At 27.6% G+C, this 23251-nt stretch overlaps 2 protein-coding genes across 4 annotated transcripts in view; one reads left to right on the top strand and one right to left on the bottom strand.

Annotated features, from left to right (window-relative positions):
- Positions 1–417: 417 nt before the first annotated feature.
- Positions 418–23251, bottom strand: part of LOC113384924 (double-strand break repair protein MRE11) — an 84841-nt gene continuing 62007 nt past the window's right edge. Inside the window, exons 1-3 of one of the 3 annotated variants that reach the window (XM_026622702.1) lie at positions 2348–2697; positions 688–2280; positions 418–588 (exon numbers count right to left, since the gene is read on the bottom strand). In XM_026622702.1, the coding sequence (XP_026478487.1) occupies positions 446–588; positions 688–2280; positions 2348–2447 (1836 nt within the window). In that variant the 5' untranslated portion in view covers positions 2448–2697 and the 3' untranslated portion in view covers positions 418–445. Of the gene's footprint in view, positions 2281–2347; positions 2698–23251 lie in introns of those variants that run through there. The other 2 variants (XM_026622700.1, XM_026622701.1) reach the window with 2 other exon arrangements.
- Positions 19026–23251, top strand: part of LOC113384925 (NF-kappa-B inhibitor cactus-like) — a 28454-nt gene continuing 24228 nt past the window's right edge. The window contains exon 1 of the mRNA XM_026622704.1: positions 19026–19151. Coding sequence (XP_026478489.1) covers positions 19103–19151 — 49 coding nt within the window. The 5' untranslated portion in view covers positions 19026–19102. The remainder of the gene's footprint in view (positions 19152–23251) is intronic.

Below are 23251 nucleotides of genomic sequence, written 5' to 3'. Positions count from 1 at the left end.
TTATAATTCAAGTTAATTAAATGGCGCTTTGAAAATGAAATTTAATTCATTAACAATTGAATAAAAATTTGATTTATTTACTTATTCATAACAAAACAATAGAATACTATTATATGAAAATTTATTTACATTCATACAATAGATTCACTATTTTAATCATTGAGTAGTTAATGTACTTGAATGAGTGTCTGCATAATTATCATTATCATACATATCATAGCACATCTATTTAAATTTTTTTTAGTATTTAAATTTGTGTTTATATATAATGATATCAATCGACCTGTTACGGAGAAGATAATCATGGTACAAGATCAGTTCTATCTCAAATCAAATTACTATTAAGTAGTAGCAAAATTTTAATTAAAAATTACAAATTTAACATTGTAAATATTAAAAGCAACAATTAACAAACAAAAATTCATGAGCATATAAGAATGTATTATTATTCTGAATCTGAATTATTATACATAATGGGCTTTTTTCTGCTGGCTGTGCTAGTTTTAAATACTGTCGAAATTGTGGGTTGTTGTTGACTAGAAAGTATGGATTTTGTAGCACCTCTACCTCTTGAACCTCTGCCTCTTCCTCTTGCAGTTGTTGATGCTGATGAAGTTGAAGTATTTACTGATATATTTAATTGTCCTTTAGATGCAGCCGAAGATCTGGAAGTCGCCATCATTTTACCACCTCTTGAACCTCTACCTCTAGCAGGTAAAGTTGATTTATCTGCAGTATCATTATTATCATCTCTTTCTTCATCACTCGATGCCATAATATCAGCACTTCTTTTAGGTGTCTGACTAATTTTTAACCTTTTCTTTAACATAACTAAAGCTTCTTCCTCAGTTTGTTTTATGTTTGCAGAAAATGATCGAATACTATCTTCAATTTCTTCCTCTGGGGGGTAAGTCTTTTTCAAATGATTCATCAAAGCATTTTCTTGATGTTGTATAAGTTCGTGTATAGCATAATCATCATCTTTATCAATTAATTGAGCAACAGCTTCACCCATGGCTTTGATAGACATACCAATTACTTCTTTATTATCTCCCATTTCTAAATAATATCTTTCCACTATATCTTCTACACGTGTTTGCGTGTTCTGTAATTCAGCATATGCTGCCTCTTCAAAAATATTTCTATCTAAGTCAGTTTTCAATAAGTTTTCATGCTTTGCTTTGAATTTTTTCAAAATTACCATATCAGTAGGATTAGCAACTTGTTCCATAAACTGTTGACCGAAACGTATTGTGTTAAAAACTTGCCGCTCATCAAAATATGTCACACGCAATCTAATCAAAGGCAAAGTTGGTTGCTTGGGATGACCTGACAATTGTAATTTAGAATCTTCAATTAAGTATTCTATTTTTGATTTAATGTATTCTTGTACATTTTGTTGTGCTTCAGGTCCTTTCAGATCTATCTCATCTTCTAAATCTTGTAAGTTAATATCACAGAATACAAATGGCCGTACAGTTTTTAATACTAAGGGTTCAATTTTGAATTCCTTTTTATGAATTCTCAATATAGCCACTTTCTTTTGTATAGATTCACCTTGTGCTAAGGAAGTTGCAACAGAACTACCTGGTTGAGTTACATAAAAAGAACGCAATGTGTTAAATTCAGGTTCAATTCTACATTCATGCTCATGACCCCATACTATTAAATCTAAAAACTCTGGCAAGACTTCTTCAGGTACATATTTTTTTAAACCTCTGTTTGCTCTATTCTGATGTATTGATAGTATATTAAAATATTCCTCTGTATCATCATCTGCCACCATAGTTACAGCTTGATCAGCAAATAACCTAGCCAATCTTTCATCTTTGATGTGACTAAGGCCATATAAAGCAACTTTTGTTTCACCTTTACGCATTATTAAAGGCTCTATAGAAACTTTGGTTAAAGATGGAGATTTGCCAAAATAATTCACAAGACCATTGCATGATAATAAATCTAAGGAACTAACATGCTTATACCCAGTTGGATCGTCATGGTTGCCATGAATTGAAAAAACAGGTATGGAAACATTAATGTTAGGGTCTTCGTAATTTACTTTATTTATTATAGATTCATGGAACTCATTTTCACTTAGAAATTGTACACTTATGGGTTTGTCTCCAAAAGTATATTTTCTTAATAATTTCATGCATTGTAACAAACAATGAGAACTTGGTCTGGCATCATGAAACAAATCGCCGCTTAGTAAAATCAAATCGACATCATGTTCTAAAGCCAACTGAAGAATTTCTTCAAATGCCACAAAGCTATCATTGCCTAAAAGTAATATAAACATTTCATATGTGATTCATCATTTTACTATACATTGTTATATGTGTATCACCTCGATGGGAATCTTTTTCATTATAACCCAAATGATTGTCAGTAGCTAGCATTATATTTAGAATATTTTCAGAACGAGCACTTAAAGTTTCGTTGGCCATTCTGAATATGCTTTAAAATATTGTATTAAAAAATCTATTACCATATAAAAATATTAGCATTTAATTATAATAAAACCCGCTGAAGTTTACATCCATACATTAGCATATTATTTTCCAGCATACACTTTTGTGGCAGTGGCTTATCGTAGTTGCGTGACCAAAACATAAAGCTTAACTATCCAGTACTAATTAAAGTATCATAAAATGTTATATTAAATCGGATTTATTTTACAGTTTTTGCAATTTTGACATTCATACCGTTAACCGATACTAAAGTGTTTATCTATGGTGTACATATGGTGTACATACACATTGTTATGCAGTGATACCAACGCACACGATTATTTTCGTTAAGCGTTAAGACGTTAGGTCGTATGCTTACTTATCTATGGTCGTTTGGTCGTTAAGGTCTCTCTATAGTTGTATCCATTTATGTTTATTTATCTATGATTGCATCGAACTATTTCAAAAGGGATTTGAACGGTGTAAAATGGGTGTAAATATCGTGAAACAATGTAAAATTTATATTGTAAATGCTGAAAAGCAGAAAAAAGTGAAAAAATGAACAGGGTCTTCTCTTAATAGATTTACAAAGTGGAAATATTATTTCTAGACTTGCAACGAATAGTATATTCGGCAAAATACCCAATACCGAATATTTGGCATATTTCAGAGACCGAATACCGAATATTCGGCAACTATTCGGCAAATTCTTAGCGTCTAAACTCGTTCTAAACTTCTATTTGCAGTTGTTTAATTACTAAACTCACTACATGTTTATTTAAGATTTATACCTAGACGTGCAACGACTATTCGATTACTCTTTCTTTATTTGAAAAATTTATCACCATTTATACTATTCGGCCGAATACCTTTAAATAACATGTCATGACTTGCAAACGATGACAGCGATACAAAAAAAGCGATTTTTTACGATTGTTTTCCAATTATTTCTTTAACAAACATTTAATATTTTCATTTATAAACACAATATCATTACTTATGTATTACAAAAGATAATTATAATAAAATGAATAAAAACTGACTAAAAATATCGCCTGCATTTTTTGCGTCAAAGAGCCTATGATATCTCTTTATTTAGACATGCTTAGATTGAATATAATGAATGACTTTATTAAATATATTTACAACACATGCTTGTAATCGTTGAATGATAACAAACATATGTGCATTTAACAATAACGTATCCTTGGTATATTCAGAAAAGAGTTCTTCGCGTGTATATTTTTAATCTTAAAGTTCTAATTAATATATACAATGACGAAATCATTTCTTCATGTCATTTTATGTAAACCAAAGACTTCCAAATGCAGATCCATCGCAAGCTCTTTATGACATTAAAGATAAAACTCAAACAATATTAGTGCTGGGCGGCACGAATACCAAAAAAGGTGCCAAATATGCCGAACTCCAAAATAGTAACTGAATATTCGGTGCAAATTAAAAACTCTTATACGCCCTACATCTCAATATGTTTCATGTTAAATATTACTACAGTAGCTGTAATTAACTTAATCTTTACGCTTTTTTAAATAATTCACTAATATGTCGTTTGTCGAAGATTGATCTTAAATTGAATTTTTAACTAATCCAATATTTTTGGTCTTAGATTTTTTAATTCATTCGATATTTTAATTAATTTTTATTTTTTAATAATCAAACAATTATTAGCCAATATACCGCATTTTTTGACCTATGATCGAACTATTCTCAACCCATAAGCGTTAGTTTTTGACCTATAATCAAACTACTCTCAACCCATATGCTCCGGAATATGACCTTTGATCGATCAATTCTTAACCCATTTGCCTCAGTTTTTCACCTACAATCGACCTATTTTCAACGCATATGCCAAATTTTGACCTACAATCGAACTATCCTCGACCCATAGTTGACCCGGCGAAGGATCAGGGCTGAGACGTTGTGCACATTATGGTGCGAAGATTGACCAAAATACAGGTATGTGGGATGATGCGAGGTTCACCGATCGAGCTCAGGAGTCCTACCCCAGGTCGCACCTGACTCGCACTTGTGCTGTGTGTGAAGTGAGAGATATTAAATTAAATAGTATCAAGAAATAAACCCAACTATGTGGTTTTTACAGTTGACATATTTTTTTACTAAACGATTTCACAACATCAAAATAAAAAAAAAACTTAATAATATGCCGTATGAAGAGACATTCTTGGATCAATTTATTTTTATATAATACAAATTCATAAAAGGTTCAGGTTAATAAGTATCATAAAAATGTAAGAAATATATACGTATATATTACACATACATATGATGATCTAATGTTCTTCAATCTTGCATCTAACGTGATCCTTCTGTACAGTCTGATGATAGTCATAAAGAATCTACGGAAATTCCACTCAACTCGGGTCTTTATACTATTCAAAAGCATAGCATCATGTTATACTGGGTAAAAACCCAATAATCGTTCCAATATTCGTTTTATTCAAACAGGAAACTTTCAAAATGTTTTAAATATTTGAGGAAATACGTGAATGATTAAGAAAATGCGCAATCACGACAATTGTTTCAGCAGGAATTCTTTATACTGAATACATATCTTCAACAATTTAATAACCAAAAAAAAAAAATTAAACAAATTTTAGATGAATTAAAAATGCTTTTTTTATTCTTTTTATGGGTACCAAACTATTTACCTACGTTTAAAAGTTTTAAAAAAACTAAGAACTTCAACATTGTTCTTTGGTAAAATTATCTAAAACTTATCGCAAATTTAAATTTTGTTAAAACTCTTGAAACTTTAGGAGTTTTGAGAAGTTCTGAAACACGATCAATATCCAAAAAATCTCATCACAAAGTCCTAGGTTCAATAAACTGACTTCAAGCAATAGTGATCTACAATTTCAATTGATTAAAATATTTTCCAAGTGAAAATAGCCTTTCCAAGCATTGGTATACTCGGTTAAAAATATGTCAGTACTGTTATATTAATTCCAATTAGAAAAAATATCAAATACAAATAAAACGAATATTGACTTTCTGACATAAATCAACCCATATGCCAAATTTTGATCTATGATCAAACTATTTTCATCGTGCGTGCCGAATTTTGACCTCTAGCCGAACTATTCTCGATCTAAACTATGCCCGCCAGGGTGACCCAAGGAACCCCAGGTCACCCCTGACTCGCATTTGTGTCGTATGGGTAAGAAATGTCAAAGTATCATCACAATAACTCATGAAATTTTTAGGTTCTATTTGTTGTTCTCAAAAAAATATAAAAAAATTGTCTATATTATTTGAATAGAGAAGCGAAATTCAAGCAATAGTGCTCCTGAATAACTAAAAATATGAAGTTGTTTAACAGTTTAGGTTTTAAATTTATTTGATAGATTAAATGGAAGACACAACCGTGTGCAAAACCAATAATAATTCAAAAGATGCACCGTTTGAAAAACTTATTTTCAGAACCGCCAGCGAGGTAGATTATGGTAAATTGGGATACTGGTAAAAAAGAATAATCTGCATTTCATTTGAATCTACAATTAGTGTAATAAATGGCCACAGGATCAATTTGAGACTCTTGACATGCTATTAACTTTCGGTGCTGAGTATCATATGAGCTCAAATAGTCTATTGTATTTGTTAATCTATTCTAAAGTTCAATGATTGATTCAACCGTTTTAAACCATATTTTAAATTCAAGAAGATTGATGAAAAAGTACATGTCGGAATTTGGATCGAACGTTTTTTATTAGATTGATAAATTTGTGGCCGATAGCTTATTTGATTGACAATAAAGTTCGTCTTGGGAAGCAATCTTCCCCATGAGAATAGACAATATTAGAAAATAATGCTTTTAAATATATTAAAGTATTAACTTTCTCAATTATAATCTTATTGTTTTGCTTAATATTATTGGTTTATATTTCTTTCGAAATTATAGATTTATTTAATATTTTTCAATCCTATGGGCATATTACAGTCTTTTTTTTCTTGAAGGCATTTAATAATTGTTTTGTTAGTTTTTATATATGGCTATTAGAAGGCAACACAACAGAATGGTTGCTTTTTCTTTTTGTAATTATATTTCTCATATACTACAAATTGTTAATATTGACCTTACTTAAAATTAAAATGCTAGGAGAGGCTGTTTTTACTTGAAAACATATGTTGGATTTATATTTGCAAGGAAATCTGGATAACAGGTTGCACGCAACATGAACCGTAAACCTTGTGGTTGCAAAGCTAAAAGCTCTATTAAGCTCTACTAAGCTGCACCACGATACCCAGTTTATTATGATGAAAATTAATTATCAATAACAATAACGAAATTCAAATAGCGTTCAGATAGTAAAATAGCTGAGAGCAAATTTGTAACATTTGTAAGTAATGTTGTAAAATTTAAAAAAATGTTCTCATACAAAATAGTTTAAACCAAATATTTAATGTTATCTACAAACATTAAATATTTTAGCCATTAGATCATATGTGACATGGGAAACAATTTGTTTGTAGGAGCTCCTACGCCGAGTTTCATGTATTTTTTTAATACAATGTATTCAGGTCGAGTCGGCATTTTGGGTTTTTCCGTCGGAGTCAAGGCACGGCTTTGTTTCATCTGTCCATAAAAAATCGTATACTATTTTTTTGTGCGCTGTTCATTTTATTGTGCAAATTATTCCGGAGTTTTTTATTTTGGCGACGCCGCCTCTTTGAACTGTGTTGACCGAAAGTGTAAAGAGTTGAAAATTATAAATTATGACTAGCAACATGAGTAGGCACAAGGCTTTGTTCGAAATAATGAGCAACGCATAAAAATAATTAAGACATTGTTGATTTTATAATTTTATGTTATGTCTATTCTAACAAAAACGTAATTATAAAACCGTAGCTATTATTTTTATACCTCGCGTTAAATTACACCTATACAAAACTCAATATATGTATAGAAAATATAGAGAATGCCCATATTTATTGTAAATAGAACTTCTGAAATAATTGTCTTTCAAAGATTATTATTGTTGCAGACGTTGGATTTATATTTTATTTATCTACAATTGGTCGACAAACAAGACAACACTACTGTTTATATAAAATTACTTGAAAATATCAAGTATGACCATTATAAGTAGTCCAAACATAATAGTTACATCAAGAAACATATCTGATGTTTTAAGTATTTACAATTGTTTATTTTTATATAAAGTTTAAGAAATCACCCATAATAATAATTTATTTAATACCATTTTTTGTAGAAATTAATATTTCTTTCAATGAGCTTCAATTTTTTGGTCACAGACTTTGAATTGAAAATATTGTATTCTTAATATGTATATCAATTGAATAATTTTCCAGAAAGAGAACCAGAGGATTACTCTTCTGGATGAAACTTTACATGGTTAAAGAGTTGATAGTAAAACAGAACTCCTGAAAATATTAGAACCCTATGTTAATTTTATGGATATTTTTGAAGTTATAATATTTTGAGAAACTTTGTTTTGGCTGTCGACTGCTCCACCATATTTCATCACAATCCCAGACAAGAAGTGGTTCACTTTTCTATCAATATATATATATATATATATATATATATATATATATATATATATATAAATAATTACTCAATAGCAACGATGACAAACAAATAAATCATGTGATAGTTTGATATGTTTACTGCCTCTTGAGTGAAATATTATTAATAATATATATGATGTATCATAAATTTCCAATAGCCAAATACACTTTTGCATGTATTCAAGTATTTTGAAACGCTATATTTGTGCATATTGTATAAGAGGGCAATTTTAAGTGTCTGATTTTGTACTTGTGAGTATATAACCCATATTTATTATCAGAGTACTTAATTCTTATCATATTATGAAAATAATTTTGTGGTAACGACGCCTCAATGTCTGTATAGTCAAATATGAGAATGATGATTAATGACATATACGAACACATAAACTTTATACTACAAAGACTCTTATTTATGAATTATTGATAAAGGAAAAAAATGTAATCTTTATATTATAAATTATTAATAAAAAATGTTTTCAATTGTTAATATTTTTTGCATACTCTTAAACAGAACTCACAATTTTTTGTATTTTCTAAGCAACATGATGATGATTTCTTGGCGTGATTGATGACTATTTTCACTGGTGACTTTTACCCAATGGTTGTCATATCCTATTTATGATATATTTTTAATATTGTGATAATTTTTAAGCTTTTTGCATGAATTGCCGAAAAGGCAATATTCATTCGAAAATATAATTTTCCTCTATATTTTCATGTAAAAATGGATATCATTACTACTTGATATCAGGTTGCACGAAACGCGCGACTTAAACTCAGCTTTGAAATTTTATATTTTCTTGACGTTTCTAGTCATTCTGAAACGTCTGATACCAAGATTAAAAGTAGCAGTGGCATGTGTGCGTATGTCAGCCAAAGTTTAAGATTTTTTAGAAACGGCTACACTGATTTTAAAATTTTACCATCCATTTGATAAGAACTCGTGTTGATTAGATAGATGATTCTTTAGAATAAGCGGAATGATATATTATTCGTCCAAAAGTCCTGAAAAGTTTCAAAGACATCAGTTCAGAATCGTGCTGATTTGCATTTGGTAAAGATCTGTAGGATTGTATTTTTGTAATTAGTTGTTGATTTTTTTTTGGTAATTTTGATAAAATTGTTCATGATGATAGAATAAAGGGCTTTAAGAAGCATATTAACATATTATGGCCTACGACAAGTGCTTGAATTATAAAGTTTTTATCAAATTTAATGAAATAATACAAAAATCAAGTACTTTATGCAACATGCCTTAAGGCAAAACTTGATCTGTGTCCAAATAAATCATCCATCATAACAAATCCTTCGCAACAAAATTGTTTTTAGGATTTTCCATCTATTATATTTTTACCAAGAACATTTCATCTTCGCTTTGCAAATTGCATCACAAAAATCGCATTATAAAAGGCAATATAAATTTAATGAAATTCAGTACGCAACTACAAAAAATCAACACGCTGAGCAATTGCTTAGAATAATTTATGTTTGATATTCAAGATTGTATAGTAATTGTTTTAATTAAACAAATTGCAATTCAGCAAAACTAGTTTTTGTCAATAATACTTTGAAGATTAAGTGAATAATATGCAAAATTGACAAGTATTCAAATGTGACATACACATTATTTCGCGGATTGTCTTTGACACGTACAATTAAAATAGGTGATCATATAGTATGGACAAGAAAATTGTTGTGAGTCTTACGTAAATAATATAAATGAGTAGATTTTTTTCTCAAGCACGTATTTAAATAATGATAAGTCGGGAAAACCAAGCCATGACCGCAAGCATGTCAACCCAGAGAGAAGAAAATTTGAAGTCATGAAATAAGTAAGGTAGGAGATTACTATGAGTGTTGAAAATGTAGATGACCTAAGCTTAAATACATGGGGGATATTGAATTTATAGGGTATTTATTAATATAGACTATAGATCTTCATTATAAAACAGATTTATAAATAATAAAAGGTTGGTTATAATATTCTGATGGAAGATGGAGTAATAGAGAATCACCATGAGAAAAAATCAATGTTATTGAAATATTGTATTCAAAATATTTAATAAACATTTCACATTGAAACCAATATATAGAAAATATCACAAAATACCGGTAAGAGCTATTTTCACTTTGTACTATATTTACAAGAAAACTTCTGATTAAAGTCCCATTGCTCCCATAGCTCCAACCACTGATTTACTAAGCCTACAGATAGGGCTTACATAATATTATTCAACAATATTAACGCCAAAGCAGTCCAAAAAATTTTTTTGGCACAAAATGATTTTGGACGTAGAACCCATAGATGTAAATAAATAATAATGGGTGCTTAGACTGAAGGGCTCATCTTCTCAGAAATTGAATATAAAGAATTAACAATCAATTGTAATTTCACTTATTTTATTACCATTTGATAATAAAAGTACAAAGAGCATACTCTAATTTATAAAAATATTTATATACTATATTTTATAATATCGATGTCACTGACATTTTATTGACGTAAATAGCAATACTGATGTATTACAAATTTACCCAATAGTATTGCAAAATCTAGCTTTTAAGATAGCTGTGACGTTTTTCGTCGATGATGATTATTATCTGTTATATTTTTCGAATGGATGTTCTCTCCCTACAATTTCCAAAACATGACCTTTGATATTTTTATAATAAATTAAATTTGAAATCGCTTCTGACAACATTCAGATGTTATAATTTACTTAACAAATAATATTGTCCTTTTAACAATTTTATGAATAATATTTTATATGAAATCAATATTATTTATCAACCGTCATGCTGAGTATGATAAATTACTAATTTACCGAAAAATTACAGACTTCAAAACTGCTTCATATAACTATATAATTGAAAATAAGAATGTGACTTTTAATATGAAAATTTACTATTTTTACTTGTAATAATATACGTTAAGTTTGCAAAGGAGGTTTGGAAAGTTTCAGGTGACTAGTTTTGCATTTGCATGAATTTAATAGATAATAATAAAAAGTAAATAAATACAGTTACGATTTGTTTTCTGTTTTCTTCAAGTATTGCAGTATCTAAAAACCATATAGAGAACATTGTAAAGTTTATATAGATCTAATTAATTTTCCAAATTTGGAACTACTTTATATAATAATATAACAATAGTCGACAATTGATTGCTCATTAAATTGTTGGTTAAAATAAGTAATCTCTTCATTTAAAAAAATTATAAAATCACAATTTCCAATTTAATTTTATTTGCAGATTCACCGTTGAGTTATCTACGGGGATGTTTTTTTGATTTTGTCATTACAAATGTCTAAACAGAAATGAATTTCACTGGAATTTATGATCGAATTGGAAAATATTGGTGTCATACAGATTAACTGACATGCACTTGTAGAAACCACAACTCAAATAAATGATTTTAAAATGGGTTTTTATCGTTTACTCTTAAAATTGCATATCCGTTCGTCACCGCAGACCACGTGAAATTGATTTAAAATATTAAAATAACATTGAAAGTTGTACCTTATATTCTTGATATAATGAATTTGAAATTTATAAATTGTTGTTTTGACAATGAAGGTCTTATTTTATTCTTCAGTTCTTTAAACTTTCAATTGACTAATCAAAAATGCAATATTCAATCAATTATGCGTAGAAAATATTGTAGATTGTTGCAAGAACTCTTCAATATATTGTTGAGAACTATTATATATTTATTATAATATTTTATGCTATCAGATCTTTATTAAGATATGTTTGTAACTTTGAGTTTGTAAGTTAGTACCAAATCTAGCATTTATATAAAACTTTTATAAATCAACCCTTATGTGTACAATAAGGGTCGAACCAGGTAAAACGAATTATTATTAAGCGGGAGGATCAGTTACGATTGAACCGCCAACAAGTACAGAGTAAAATATCTATACTCAATCATGTAAGTTATAATTTGAAATAAAATCAATTAATTTTAAAAAGTGTTTGTTTTTACATATCAAGAAGAGAACTAATAATTATTATCTCTTAAATATAGAGTACGTAGTGAAAGATTGTTTCAAGTTTATCAATTTGATGATCACCTACAAATACAGTTTTTAACTAATATATCATTTCTGAAAAAGAAAACCTTAAAATTACTACGTGTAATTAATCATTATGTATCATATTCTATAACGAACTAATGCTATAAACTATATTTTCCTATCTATGGCGATAAAGTTCTATAACTTCCGAACTAATAATAAATGTTTATGTTTGTATTTTTCATCTATTTTTTTAAAATCTTTATTAAAACATATTCAATACAGACAACTTTGATATTATTTAGATAAAAAAACAAATCTAATTTTGACTCATCCTGCAAAAATGTGTTCTAGAGGAAACCTTAAAATGAATATAATATGATAGAGATAAAAAAGAATGCAGATTTGCAGGTTGCGGTTTGTATATGAAGATAATAAGGAAGCATAGAAAGAGAAAACTATTATAAACTTTTAATTATTGAAAAATCTCCTCCTCACATCGTAAAACCAATTTCAGTTTTTAATTAAAAATTAATTGAATCATAAATTTAATATGATTTTAAGTTTAAGTTAATGAAGTTTTTGATATGAAAAGATTACTAGTGGTGTATGGCATCATGCTTTAAGGCAAATTGCTGGAACTTCCCGTACCGTAACAAAATATTCGAGGAATATTAATTGTTTTCAAATAGATTATTATAAATACTGTAGCATAAACTGAATTACAAAATTAAAATCATTTATTTAAAGTATATTATTGAGCTTTAGAACTTTAGCCAGAATTAAAATTGAAATCTGAATTATTTTCGATATACAAAAAAAGTTTTTTTGAAAAAAACAACATTTTTTTTTGTATATTTAGCTCTGTATCTTTAAAATGGCTGGACCTACCTTCGCCAAAAACTAATCAGTACTTCTCCCAATCTTTACAAATTGAATATTTTTCGGACATTCACATCAGATACTCCATTCTCTCAAAAACTATCAATAAAAATTGAATGTTTTTTAAACCATTCAAATCGGTTGATCCTTGCGCCCGAAAACGTGGACGAAAACAACACACACACATATCCATTTTCTCTGAGGTATGCCAAAATGTTCAGAAACCTCTGAAACGTGAATATATGCAAAAATATTCATTTTCGATTTTCGGCCCATTACTATAACTTACCCTACGGAAAGTTAATAAATTTAAGCAATAAGAATTGTGATTCCGTAACTTTTCAAATAGTACCTATCATTCTAAATCCAAAATTTAATGAATTTTATAATTAAAAATTTTTTTTGTAGGCGTTAAAATAGAAATTTTTTTTCAACATGTTTTTACGAAGCCGGTTGGTGAAAATTTACCAAAACTAATCTGCTTCATTCCCAACTGATATCTTTCGAACAGTTTTTTTCAAAATCGGTTCAGGATTTTTAGCGAAAATGCTAACGATTTTTTTTCATTTATCAACGTGTGTCTTTATCAAGTTATATAGAATGGCTTTTAAATTTTTTGAAAGTTTTCTTTTTCCAATTTTGGGTTCAAGAATGATTTAAAACGTCGAGAAAATATAGCATTAGCTAGTCAAATTTTTTGACGAAAACAAGCTTTTTTAAAATTATATCATAATTACTGAAAATTTATCTGAAGCAAATTAAAGAAGAAATGTTCATAATATTGTTATCAAAATAAGAAAAAGCATAGAAAAATGATCTATGATTTAAAAAAAATTAAAAGAATGAACTTGTTAGCATTGAAAAAGGTGTGAAAACTTTTTCGTCAAATATTATAATGCTACACCAACAACAAAGAAATAAAAATATCGTAAACATCAGAAGCTGTTAATTATGCATCTAAATCAACGGAATAATTAATGAATGCCTAAATAAAAAAATTCCGCTCGAAATATTTAGATTCAAAGCAATAATCTTTGCAATATTAATAGCATCACCTGGCTAGTGAGTTTCTTTCCTATTGTATAATAATTATAGTAGCAGAGCAGTCGAGATTGCTAAACACAGGTTTTATGGGACGTATTTTCCTAGAAGTTAAATTAAACAAAAAATACATGCATAAACATAGGCCAAAGAACGCGATTCTAGACAAACCCGAAAAGAAATCCCACATTACATTTCATTAACTTCGACAAAACGATTTCTATCTTTCGTATTGTCGTACAACGTAAAACACTGAAAATTTCCATAGGTTGTCCATCTTTCAGAGCATTCAAAGGCGAATAAACTTTACTGGAGGGCCTTAACCTATTAAATTCAGACAACAATGTGATTAATCACAAAAATTAACTTCAATTTTAGCACTGTGTAATTTATTCATATGCCCGTGAATCGCAGACTATTCATAGAGCTAAATTAAAATTTCATGGAAATGTGAGTTAGATTTGCAGAAAAAAATTTTAACTTCCCGTAGGGTTAGTTATAGTAATCGCAAAAAAATCTGAAAAATGAAAACTCATGTATTTTTACGTTTCAAAGGTTTCTGAACATTTTTGGCATACCTTAAAAAATGGATGTATCTGTGTGTTTATGTGTGTGTGCGTGTGTGTGTGCGGATACAAATTTTCGTCGACGATTTCGGAAACACCAATCAACCGATTTAAATAATTTAAAAAATATTCAATTCGTATTGATAAGGAGACGTGCTGATTAGTTTTTGGCGAAGGCAGGTCTATCCGTTCCGAAGATACGGGGCAAAAAGTGCCAAAAACGGTAACTCAGTTTTTAAGAGAACGGAGCGTCCGATTTTAATAATTCAAAAAACATTTCACTTATATTGACAAGATGAAGAACTGATTAAATTTTTGGGAAGGCAGGTCCAGCGGTTATAGACTCTCAATAAAAATTAGTTGATAAAATGTCATTTTATAGAGATTTTAATAATGTGTACACATTTTTGTGTAAATTGTTTTGGGTTCCGTCTTGTCTTAAGACAAGATGCCATGCACCCCACTAGTTCTTATTACGATGAACTTGTTCATTTGTAATAGGGTAAAGCGGGGCCAATATCTCAAAAACAAGTAAAGTTAGGATAGGTTTAACAACAATATTTGAAAGTAGAGGGTAAAAGATGTATAACTGCCACCTTAATTCTTACGACATCACTATCAGGAGATAAATGGCCGTGTTTGAATTTCTATGACAAAAGTGTTTTATTTATTAACGTATAGTTTCTAATACGTCTTGGTGTATGTATATAATATGTTTTTTATACATATGCATATATATAATATTTTAACTCTCACATAAACATATAAAATATATAACTCTTTTTATATTTATAAATATACAGAGCAGCAATTTGATATTTTAATTTCTTAATTAGTAAAATTTTTTGTTGTTTAATTCCATGTGTTAAAACCCAAGAAGGTTTTCCCCGTCGATAAATCTAATTTTTAGATGATGGATCTAATGAAATTTTAGAAGTTCAACTTGCAGCTTCATGGTTAATTATAATTATATTGGAGTGTCGAGTATTAAGTAAGCGATTTTTAATCAAAAATACTATACCATGTGATTGATTTTGTAAAAAAGTTATTAAAGTTTATATATTGAAGATATTGTATACAATTATGTAACTATTTAAATGTATAGCAGGTTGGCGTTAATGAAATAAAAAAGTAAAAAGCGCTTAAAATCAATTGCTAGAAGCGCTCGACGAAGAGTTCTGCTGAAATAATAAAATATCAAATGCATTTTATAATGGCAAGGAACAATAAATACAATAAATTTTATCTTATATTAGTACCGAATATAGAGTTTTACTAAAAAAAATCCTTTGTATTCATCCACCTCAGTGGTGCAAAATGTCCAAAAAGCCTTGAAAGTCTACAAAGACGATTTCCGATACAAAGTGCAAATGTACCCAAAAAATACATGTTGATATAAAAACTAAGTAGGAACTGAAAATAAGCAAAAAACCTTTCTAATCTTAAAAAATTAAAGATAAAAGTTTGCATCATCACTTTTAAAACAAAATCACAATAATATTTTTTACTTTGATTTTGATAACTTCGATAAGATTTCTTTAACGTAATGATTTCAGCAACACTATTAATATTTTTAGTCATAATTTCATAAATATGCACATAATTGGTCATCGATAATTTAGTATAATCAGATTTAATTAAAATCAAAACAAATTTGATAACTCAATGACACAAATTATCTTACAAATTAAAATCTTAGTAATTGGAACACTGTGAAGCAATTGGTAATTTCCTTTCCTTGAGATTAGTGGAAAATTTTGATTCACAAAAATTAGATACTATTATTAGTTTTTTATGAATCTATTTGAAATATCAAATGAACTATTAAAAACTATTTGATAGTTTTTGAAATTTTTCAAACTGTATCGAGTTTAAGATATTTAAATATGATTAGTTTATGCTTTTTCAGAAAGTCCTAATCCATGAACAGACATTCAAAATTTGTTGTAATTTATCAGATATAAATCTGGTAGATAGTTTCTCATATTTATTTTGTTACAAATTTAATAATTTAAATATATTCAATAGATGGATAGTAGAAGTAGTAAAATTTCCAATTTCATTAACGTTGTCTAATATTATGTTGACTAATATTCCGACAAGTTATTTTTTGTACAGTTCATTAACAGGTAAAGAATTAATTTTTCTTCCACGCTTTCTCAAAATGTTATAAATAAATATATAAAACAATATTTGGATGAGTATCAAATTTTGAACAGAAAATGATGGATGAGTATCAAGTTCATTGGTTTCAGATATTGATCAAGAAATTTACTTGCAGTCAAACATCATCGATTAAAATAAAAGTTAATTAATTGCATGTGAAGATTTTTCGAGACCTTTCTTTATAACTAATAATAATATGAATAATAATCCTTATCTATGAATAATAGAATTTGAATGAATTATAGAAATTTGTTTGTAGTAGTTAATTAATCGAAATAGAATTACTATCCTGATTGACTAGTAAAGTCAATACAGTAAAAAATCATCAATCACTAAAGTTAATTGTTGACATTTTACTATAATATTATAATTGATGTTTTAGTAAAAATTTTAATTTACATCTTTCTGAAATATCTGTCATCCTTCAGTAATGTCAGTTATGGTTATGAGCATTATTTATTATTATGTATAATTGTTATGCAAAATTGTATCTGATTACAGGACTTAATGTTCTCTCAAATAAAATATTATTGATGATCAATAAGACTGATATACTATCATTAGATTTCGATCAATAAATTTGAATTTTCAGTTAGCAACCATAAAAAGTTGTTTTTTTTCGTTGTCGCGAGTGGTTGATATCGATCATAGGAAAGTCCTGCGTAGTGCAAATAGTCACTTTTATATTTTCCAATGAGAACAGCTGTTTGCTCAGATTGATAATCGTTGAAATAAATTCAGGGATGTCCAATACTAAATGATAAAATTTTATTAAAAATTGTGCAATGGATAACTTGGTTTTGTACGGATTCTTACATTTCTTATGAACAGTTCTTTGATATTAAAATAAAAATACCACATTAGTTTTGTAAGTAAAATATATCTGCAAAATTTTCGAAAAAATTGAAAACAAATATTCTATTTAAATTAGAGAAATAAAATTTAAAAATATATGTATATAATTAAAAAGTTCCAAGTTAAGTAATCAAGAAACATTAATGCTAAACCACTTCTTTCATATTAATAATATATTGTGCCTGTACGTTAGATAAAAATATTCAAATAAAATATTTATTTGATTTATCTTTTGTAAAATTGTCAATTTTATTGTAATTTACTTTTTTATAGTTGGTTCTTTACACCACCCACGTGAAAGCTTTTAAAGAGGTTATATAAGAAACTTTTGAATCTAACTTAAAATTAACAATATTTCTGATAAAACAATTAAATTACGTTTATTTAAAAATTATTAAGATCTCGTAAACTAAACAACAGTGCTCATAAGAAAAAAAATATTAGTCGTAAGAATCAAGGTGATGGCTGGCTATACATCTTTTTTCCTCTACTTTCCCTTTACTTGTTTTTGAAATACCGGTAGTGGACCTTTTTACCCGCGGAACTTTAAGCCCCGCTCTGCTCTATAGAGCAAATTGCTAACACGACAATAAAAATTTACAGCAATCTTTAATGTCTGTTTTAAATTTTATATATACCTACAGATAAATTTATCTCATACATCAATTTGCAATTCGTATCTTTAATTTAACTATTTATTTTTATGTAATATCATATATAATTAACGTATTATATTATTAACAGCTGTAATTTCTAACTACTTTCTCTTTATTTAAAAAAAAAATTAAGACATATGTGAACATATGCTAAAATGCAACAGATGAAGCTTGTCTTGGCTCCGTGGTAAGAACTTTGGCTTTGCAACCTCAAGATTTTATTTTTACCATCAACTTTAAGTTATCTCTAATATATATGTTTTTTTTTCACTTTCAATGAAAGATCATTGAAATAAACGATTTTTTTTAGTTTTTTTTTTTTTTGTTCCGGTGCTTTATTTGGTACTAGAGTTTATTATTTTACTAAAATTTCACACAGAAGAAAGGAAAACTAGAAATTGCCAGCCCTAACAATCACACACCGTGCATATTGGACTTGAAGTAGAGGGATAGTACAGACCATGTGTGTGGAAGCGCGGACTCATATGAGAATCTTACTAGCCAGTATAACGCATATCGCGTTTCTATCAAGACACGAAATTAATTTATATTTTTTAAAGTCAACTTTCGGTTAACACAAGATTTTTAAAAAATCAGCAAAGGCAATAATAACCAAGAAGTATATTGACCAAGAATGGACTAGTAGTTTCATCCTAACAAACACTGTACGCTTTACGAAATAGTTTTATCAAAAACATTTAATTTGATTTAATATTTACTATAAACTATTCAACATTTGGTTGAAATTATTGTAATTGATCAGCCAGTTTTCAGTTTCAGATTTTTTTTATAATTTCAAGTGCAAATTTAACAAGTGAAGTGCTTTTTATAAAATTAAAATGTTTGTAAACAAAGTGAACAGTGTTATTTCTAATTGAGTGCACTGATTAAGCTCCATGCATCCAATTCCAAGCAACATAAACGACATTGATCGTTTGAAAGAAGGTAAATTTTAACTGCATTTTTAATCAAAAAAGGAAAATTAATGGATATTTTATTATTTAATTAGTCTAATTTAATAACTCGGTTACAAATCTACATTAATATTTAATTGTTATGTTCCCTTAAAGTAGACAAATAGGTTTCAACATTTAAAGAATGCATGCTTTTATAACCGGATTTATGTCTTAAGAAAGTTTCAACAGTTATATAGGCATCGATATGATTTTTATAACACGGTTCTAATTGCTAAAGCATTTTAGGTTTTTCCAAAGAAATAAATTTAATAATGTTTGTAATAAAACTCTTAATTGATAGAAATATTGATACTATAAAATACGGCGGGCAATCAGACATATATTTTATGCTAAGATTATAAAAATATCAAATTTATTTTCGTTGATTTGTTTAGAATGTGTATTCTACACAAAAGTTTTCTATAAATTTTCGTTTGTTTTATTATGTTGATAAATAATATTAAAAATAGAGTCTTGCATATATAACGCTTAAATTAATAGATAGATCAACAAATTATTTTAAATTTGTCGTCTTAATGAGCATATAACTAAATAGCAATCTCTATAATAAACCAATGTATGTTATAATAGGAATAAACCTATTAAAAGTTCTAAACTATACTACAAACGTTATTAATGACATGAATTACATGTAATAATGAAGGTTTTCAAACATTTCTTTCATTTTTAATTTTTTCTCTATGGCCATGAAATTTTGCTATGCCCATATTAGTCATATTTTTGATAAAATGTATAAGAATGTATTCATTTTCACATAGTAAATTTATTTTATCCCCAAAAAATTTAAAGAAAACCTAGTATTGCCATACTAATCTCCAATGTTTTTAGTTGCCGTCTAAAAATGCACAATAATTTGAAACAAGTTAATTTAATTTACTTTTTACTTAAATATTGCTCATTAAAATAGGTCAATTAAGTAAGAAAGTGTTCAAGAATGTATCGGAAATTAGAAATCAGAAAAAAATCCGATCGTAAAGGAAAAATTATCTGTGTAATTCCATGAAATTAAGTTTGAAATGTTCGGGTTTACTTTCCTGACGACTAACTTCAAATATTAAACTGAAGAATATAATTATAATATATTAATAACTGGTATATAACCCATTGTCGTTAATTAATAATTAAATAATTCATAAGATTTAATTATTATTAATAAAATGGATAAAATTTAAAGCACTTAGTTTAGAACAATGATGACAACTTGTGGAAATTGAATTAGACCATTTTCTGGATTAATTTCTCTCTTTTCTCAATAACAAGAATTATCATTAGCATTTGCAAAAAAAGAAAACCAAAGCAGTTACAAATTTGGAAGTGTTTCGAGGGTGGTTAGTATGTTCAGACACATGAATGTACATGTATATAAATAATACTAAAAATGTTTTAAACTTCATATACTAATTATTTAAAAAAAATAAAAAATTTATTTGATCCTTTAACTGCATGATATCTAGATCAAATCAAATAACACATTCGTATACTAGATGTGTTCATGCAGACCATCTTCCCTTATTTAGGAAATTTGTTACATTTTTTTATTTTATAAAATGATTGAATGTGTATTATTAAAATTAAATACGAAATGTAATAATTGCTTTTTAAATTATAGACATTTAATTTATATAGTCTTCACAATTTGATCAATGTTGGTATAAAAAATATTGTAAGATTTTTAATATTTATCCCAAGTCAATAATATTCTTTGGATTTCACAAAATTTGTCATAACAACTTAATGTATAAATAATTTAATGTATGTGTATTTTCCATATTTTGATAATATTTTCTTTTGCAATTATCCTTACATAATAATGAAATATCTTATTAAACACATGAATATTCGAAGTTTGAACTGCAATTACCATAAATTGTTTACATTACCCAATTGTACGAATTTTAAAATTTCCCATCAAAAATTCTTTCCATTTTTATTTATCTGTTATGTTTTTGTTGAACTAACCACGTACAATTGTCGATAAATGCATAAAATATGTAAATGCAATGCAAATGATCAAATTAACATACATTGGTTTAGTTTCAATATTTGTTTTAGTAGTATATTTATATAAATAATAATCAGCATACTTTTACTGCGTGATCAAAAATATAATTTTGTTGGCAAAAGTTATTTAGTTAAACGCTTAATAAAATCAATTATAAAATAAAAAAACACTAGCTGTTTGAATGTTTATATATTTTTTCTTGTTTTTTTAAAATATTTTTTAAATTGAAACTAAAGATAAATTAATCCTGGTCATTAAAAAAAAGAGTCTCTACTAACCACAATTGATACAGGTTTTCATTTCTTTTCTGACGAGGCGATATTGTACGTTTAATTTAAAACAACCGATTTGAATGGTTCAAAAAACATTCGATTCCTATTGATAGGGAGATGTGCTGATTAGCTTTCGGCAAAGGCAGATCCAATAATTCAGATTTTAATTTTAATTCTGACTAAAGTTCTAATATACTTCAAACAAATAATTTCAACTTTGAAATTCAGTTTATATAATTCTTATAAATATTGGACAATGTTACAATATTTATAATAATCTACTTGAAAGCATTTAAAATTCCTCAAACATTTCGTTACAGTACGGGAAATTCCAGCAGTTTGCCTTAAGGCACGATGCCATTCACTATTTTTATTCTATTTATTGGCCTCCTTCATTTACAAAACTTAGCCATATACATATATTTTGGTCGTAACCAATGCATTTACACAAAGAAAAATTAAGATACATTTTTAAATCTAAAAAATCTTGGTAGATTTTAAGTACAAATACAAATTAATTTTAATTCGTGTATAAAATGTCAAAATATTAAATAAAAATATACAATAAATATAGAACTGCAAAAAATTATATAGAGTAGGGCGAGGCACAAAGGACCAATTTGTCTTAAAGCAATTATATTGTAAAAACTAAACCAATTTCACAAAGAAAAATGAGATAATTTATCAAATCTAATAAATCTTGATAAATTTTAATTACAAATACAAATTAATTTTAATTCGCATATAAAATGACAAAATATGAAATAAAAAAATACAAAAAATAAAGAACTGGGGAAAATAATATGGGGTAAGGTGGGGCACGAAGGTCCAATTTGTCTTTGAGCAATTATATTGTGAAAACTAAACCAATTATATGACAACAAATAACACACATCAAATGAATAACTACCTCACTATATTTAATAAATGCAGAATTGTAGAAAGGTATTTTTTTGCTATTTTGTTTTTAAATTTGCCACCTGATTTTTTTTACCCCGTAGGCGGGGTAAAATGGAGCAACCACAGGAAAACAGGACCAATTTCTTAATTTAAATTATAGAAGAATTTTACGTAATAATATAGCTACATTATTCAACCAATGCAAAGTGTAAAATTTATGGATACATTTTTTACAGAGATAACACTGTACATAACCTTGCTCTGGTATTACATTAGAGAAAATCATAAATACTGTTGGAATAAATGTTTTTTTAACCTATCTCTTGTAAAATTATTTTTTAACTTAATTTACTTTTTTATTTACTAATTTATAATGTTTTAAACTTTGCCAGGGTAAGATGGTCCTTTCTACCCTACCCGCATGAAAGCTTTTATAGAGGTTATATAAAAAAAAGGTTGAATCTAACTTAAAAACTACAATATATATTGAAAAAAACTAACAACAAAAGAAAATATCCTAAAATTGCCGTTTATCTTCCGATAGAGACGTAGTAGTAATGCAGTTTATGGCAGGTTATACACCTTTTACCATCTACTTTCAAATATTGTTGTTAAAAAATTCTTAACTTCATTTATTTTTGAGATATCGGTGGTGGACCTTTCTATCCGCGAAACTTTGGGCTCCGCTCTACTTTCTTATCTTATAAAATAGAATGCAATTAGATCAATTTTCACATAATGACCATTTTACAATATTTTATTTGCTCTTATTGCTCTCAACTATCCCAAACAAAAATTATGAATTGCTATCAATATATAAATTGATTCTATAATTTTAAAATGTTTGCACATTATAAAAAGCTAGCCGAATACGACCCTTTCTGCCCTCCAGAC

Source organism: Ctenocephalides felis, unplaced genomic scaffold (genome assembly GCF_003426905.1).
Source record: "Ctenocephalides felis isolate EL2017-DRISC unplaced genomic scaffold, ASM342690v1 CF-g0.4_SCAFFOLD_03571, whole genome shotgun sequence".
Taxonomy (NCBI): Eukaryota; Metazoa; Arthropoda; class Insecta; order Siphonaptera; family Pulicidae; genus Ctenocephalides; species Ctenocephalides felis.
The sequence above is the reverse complement of the archived record's forward strand: the minus strand, read 5'-3'. Positions and strand labels throughout refer to the sequence as shown.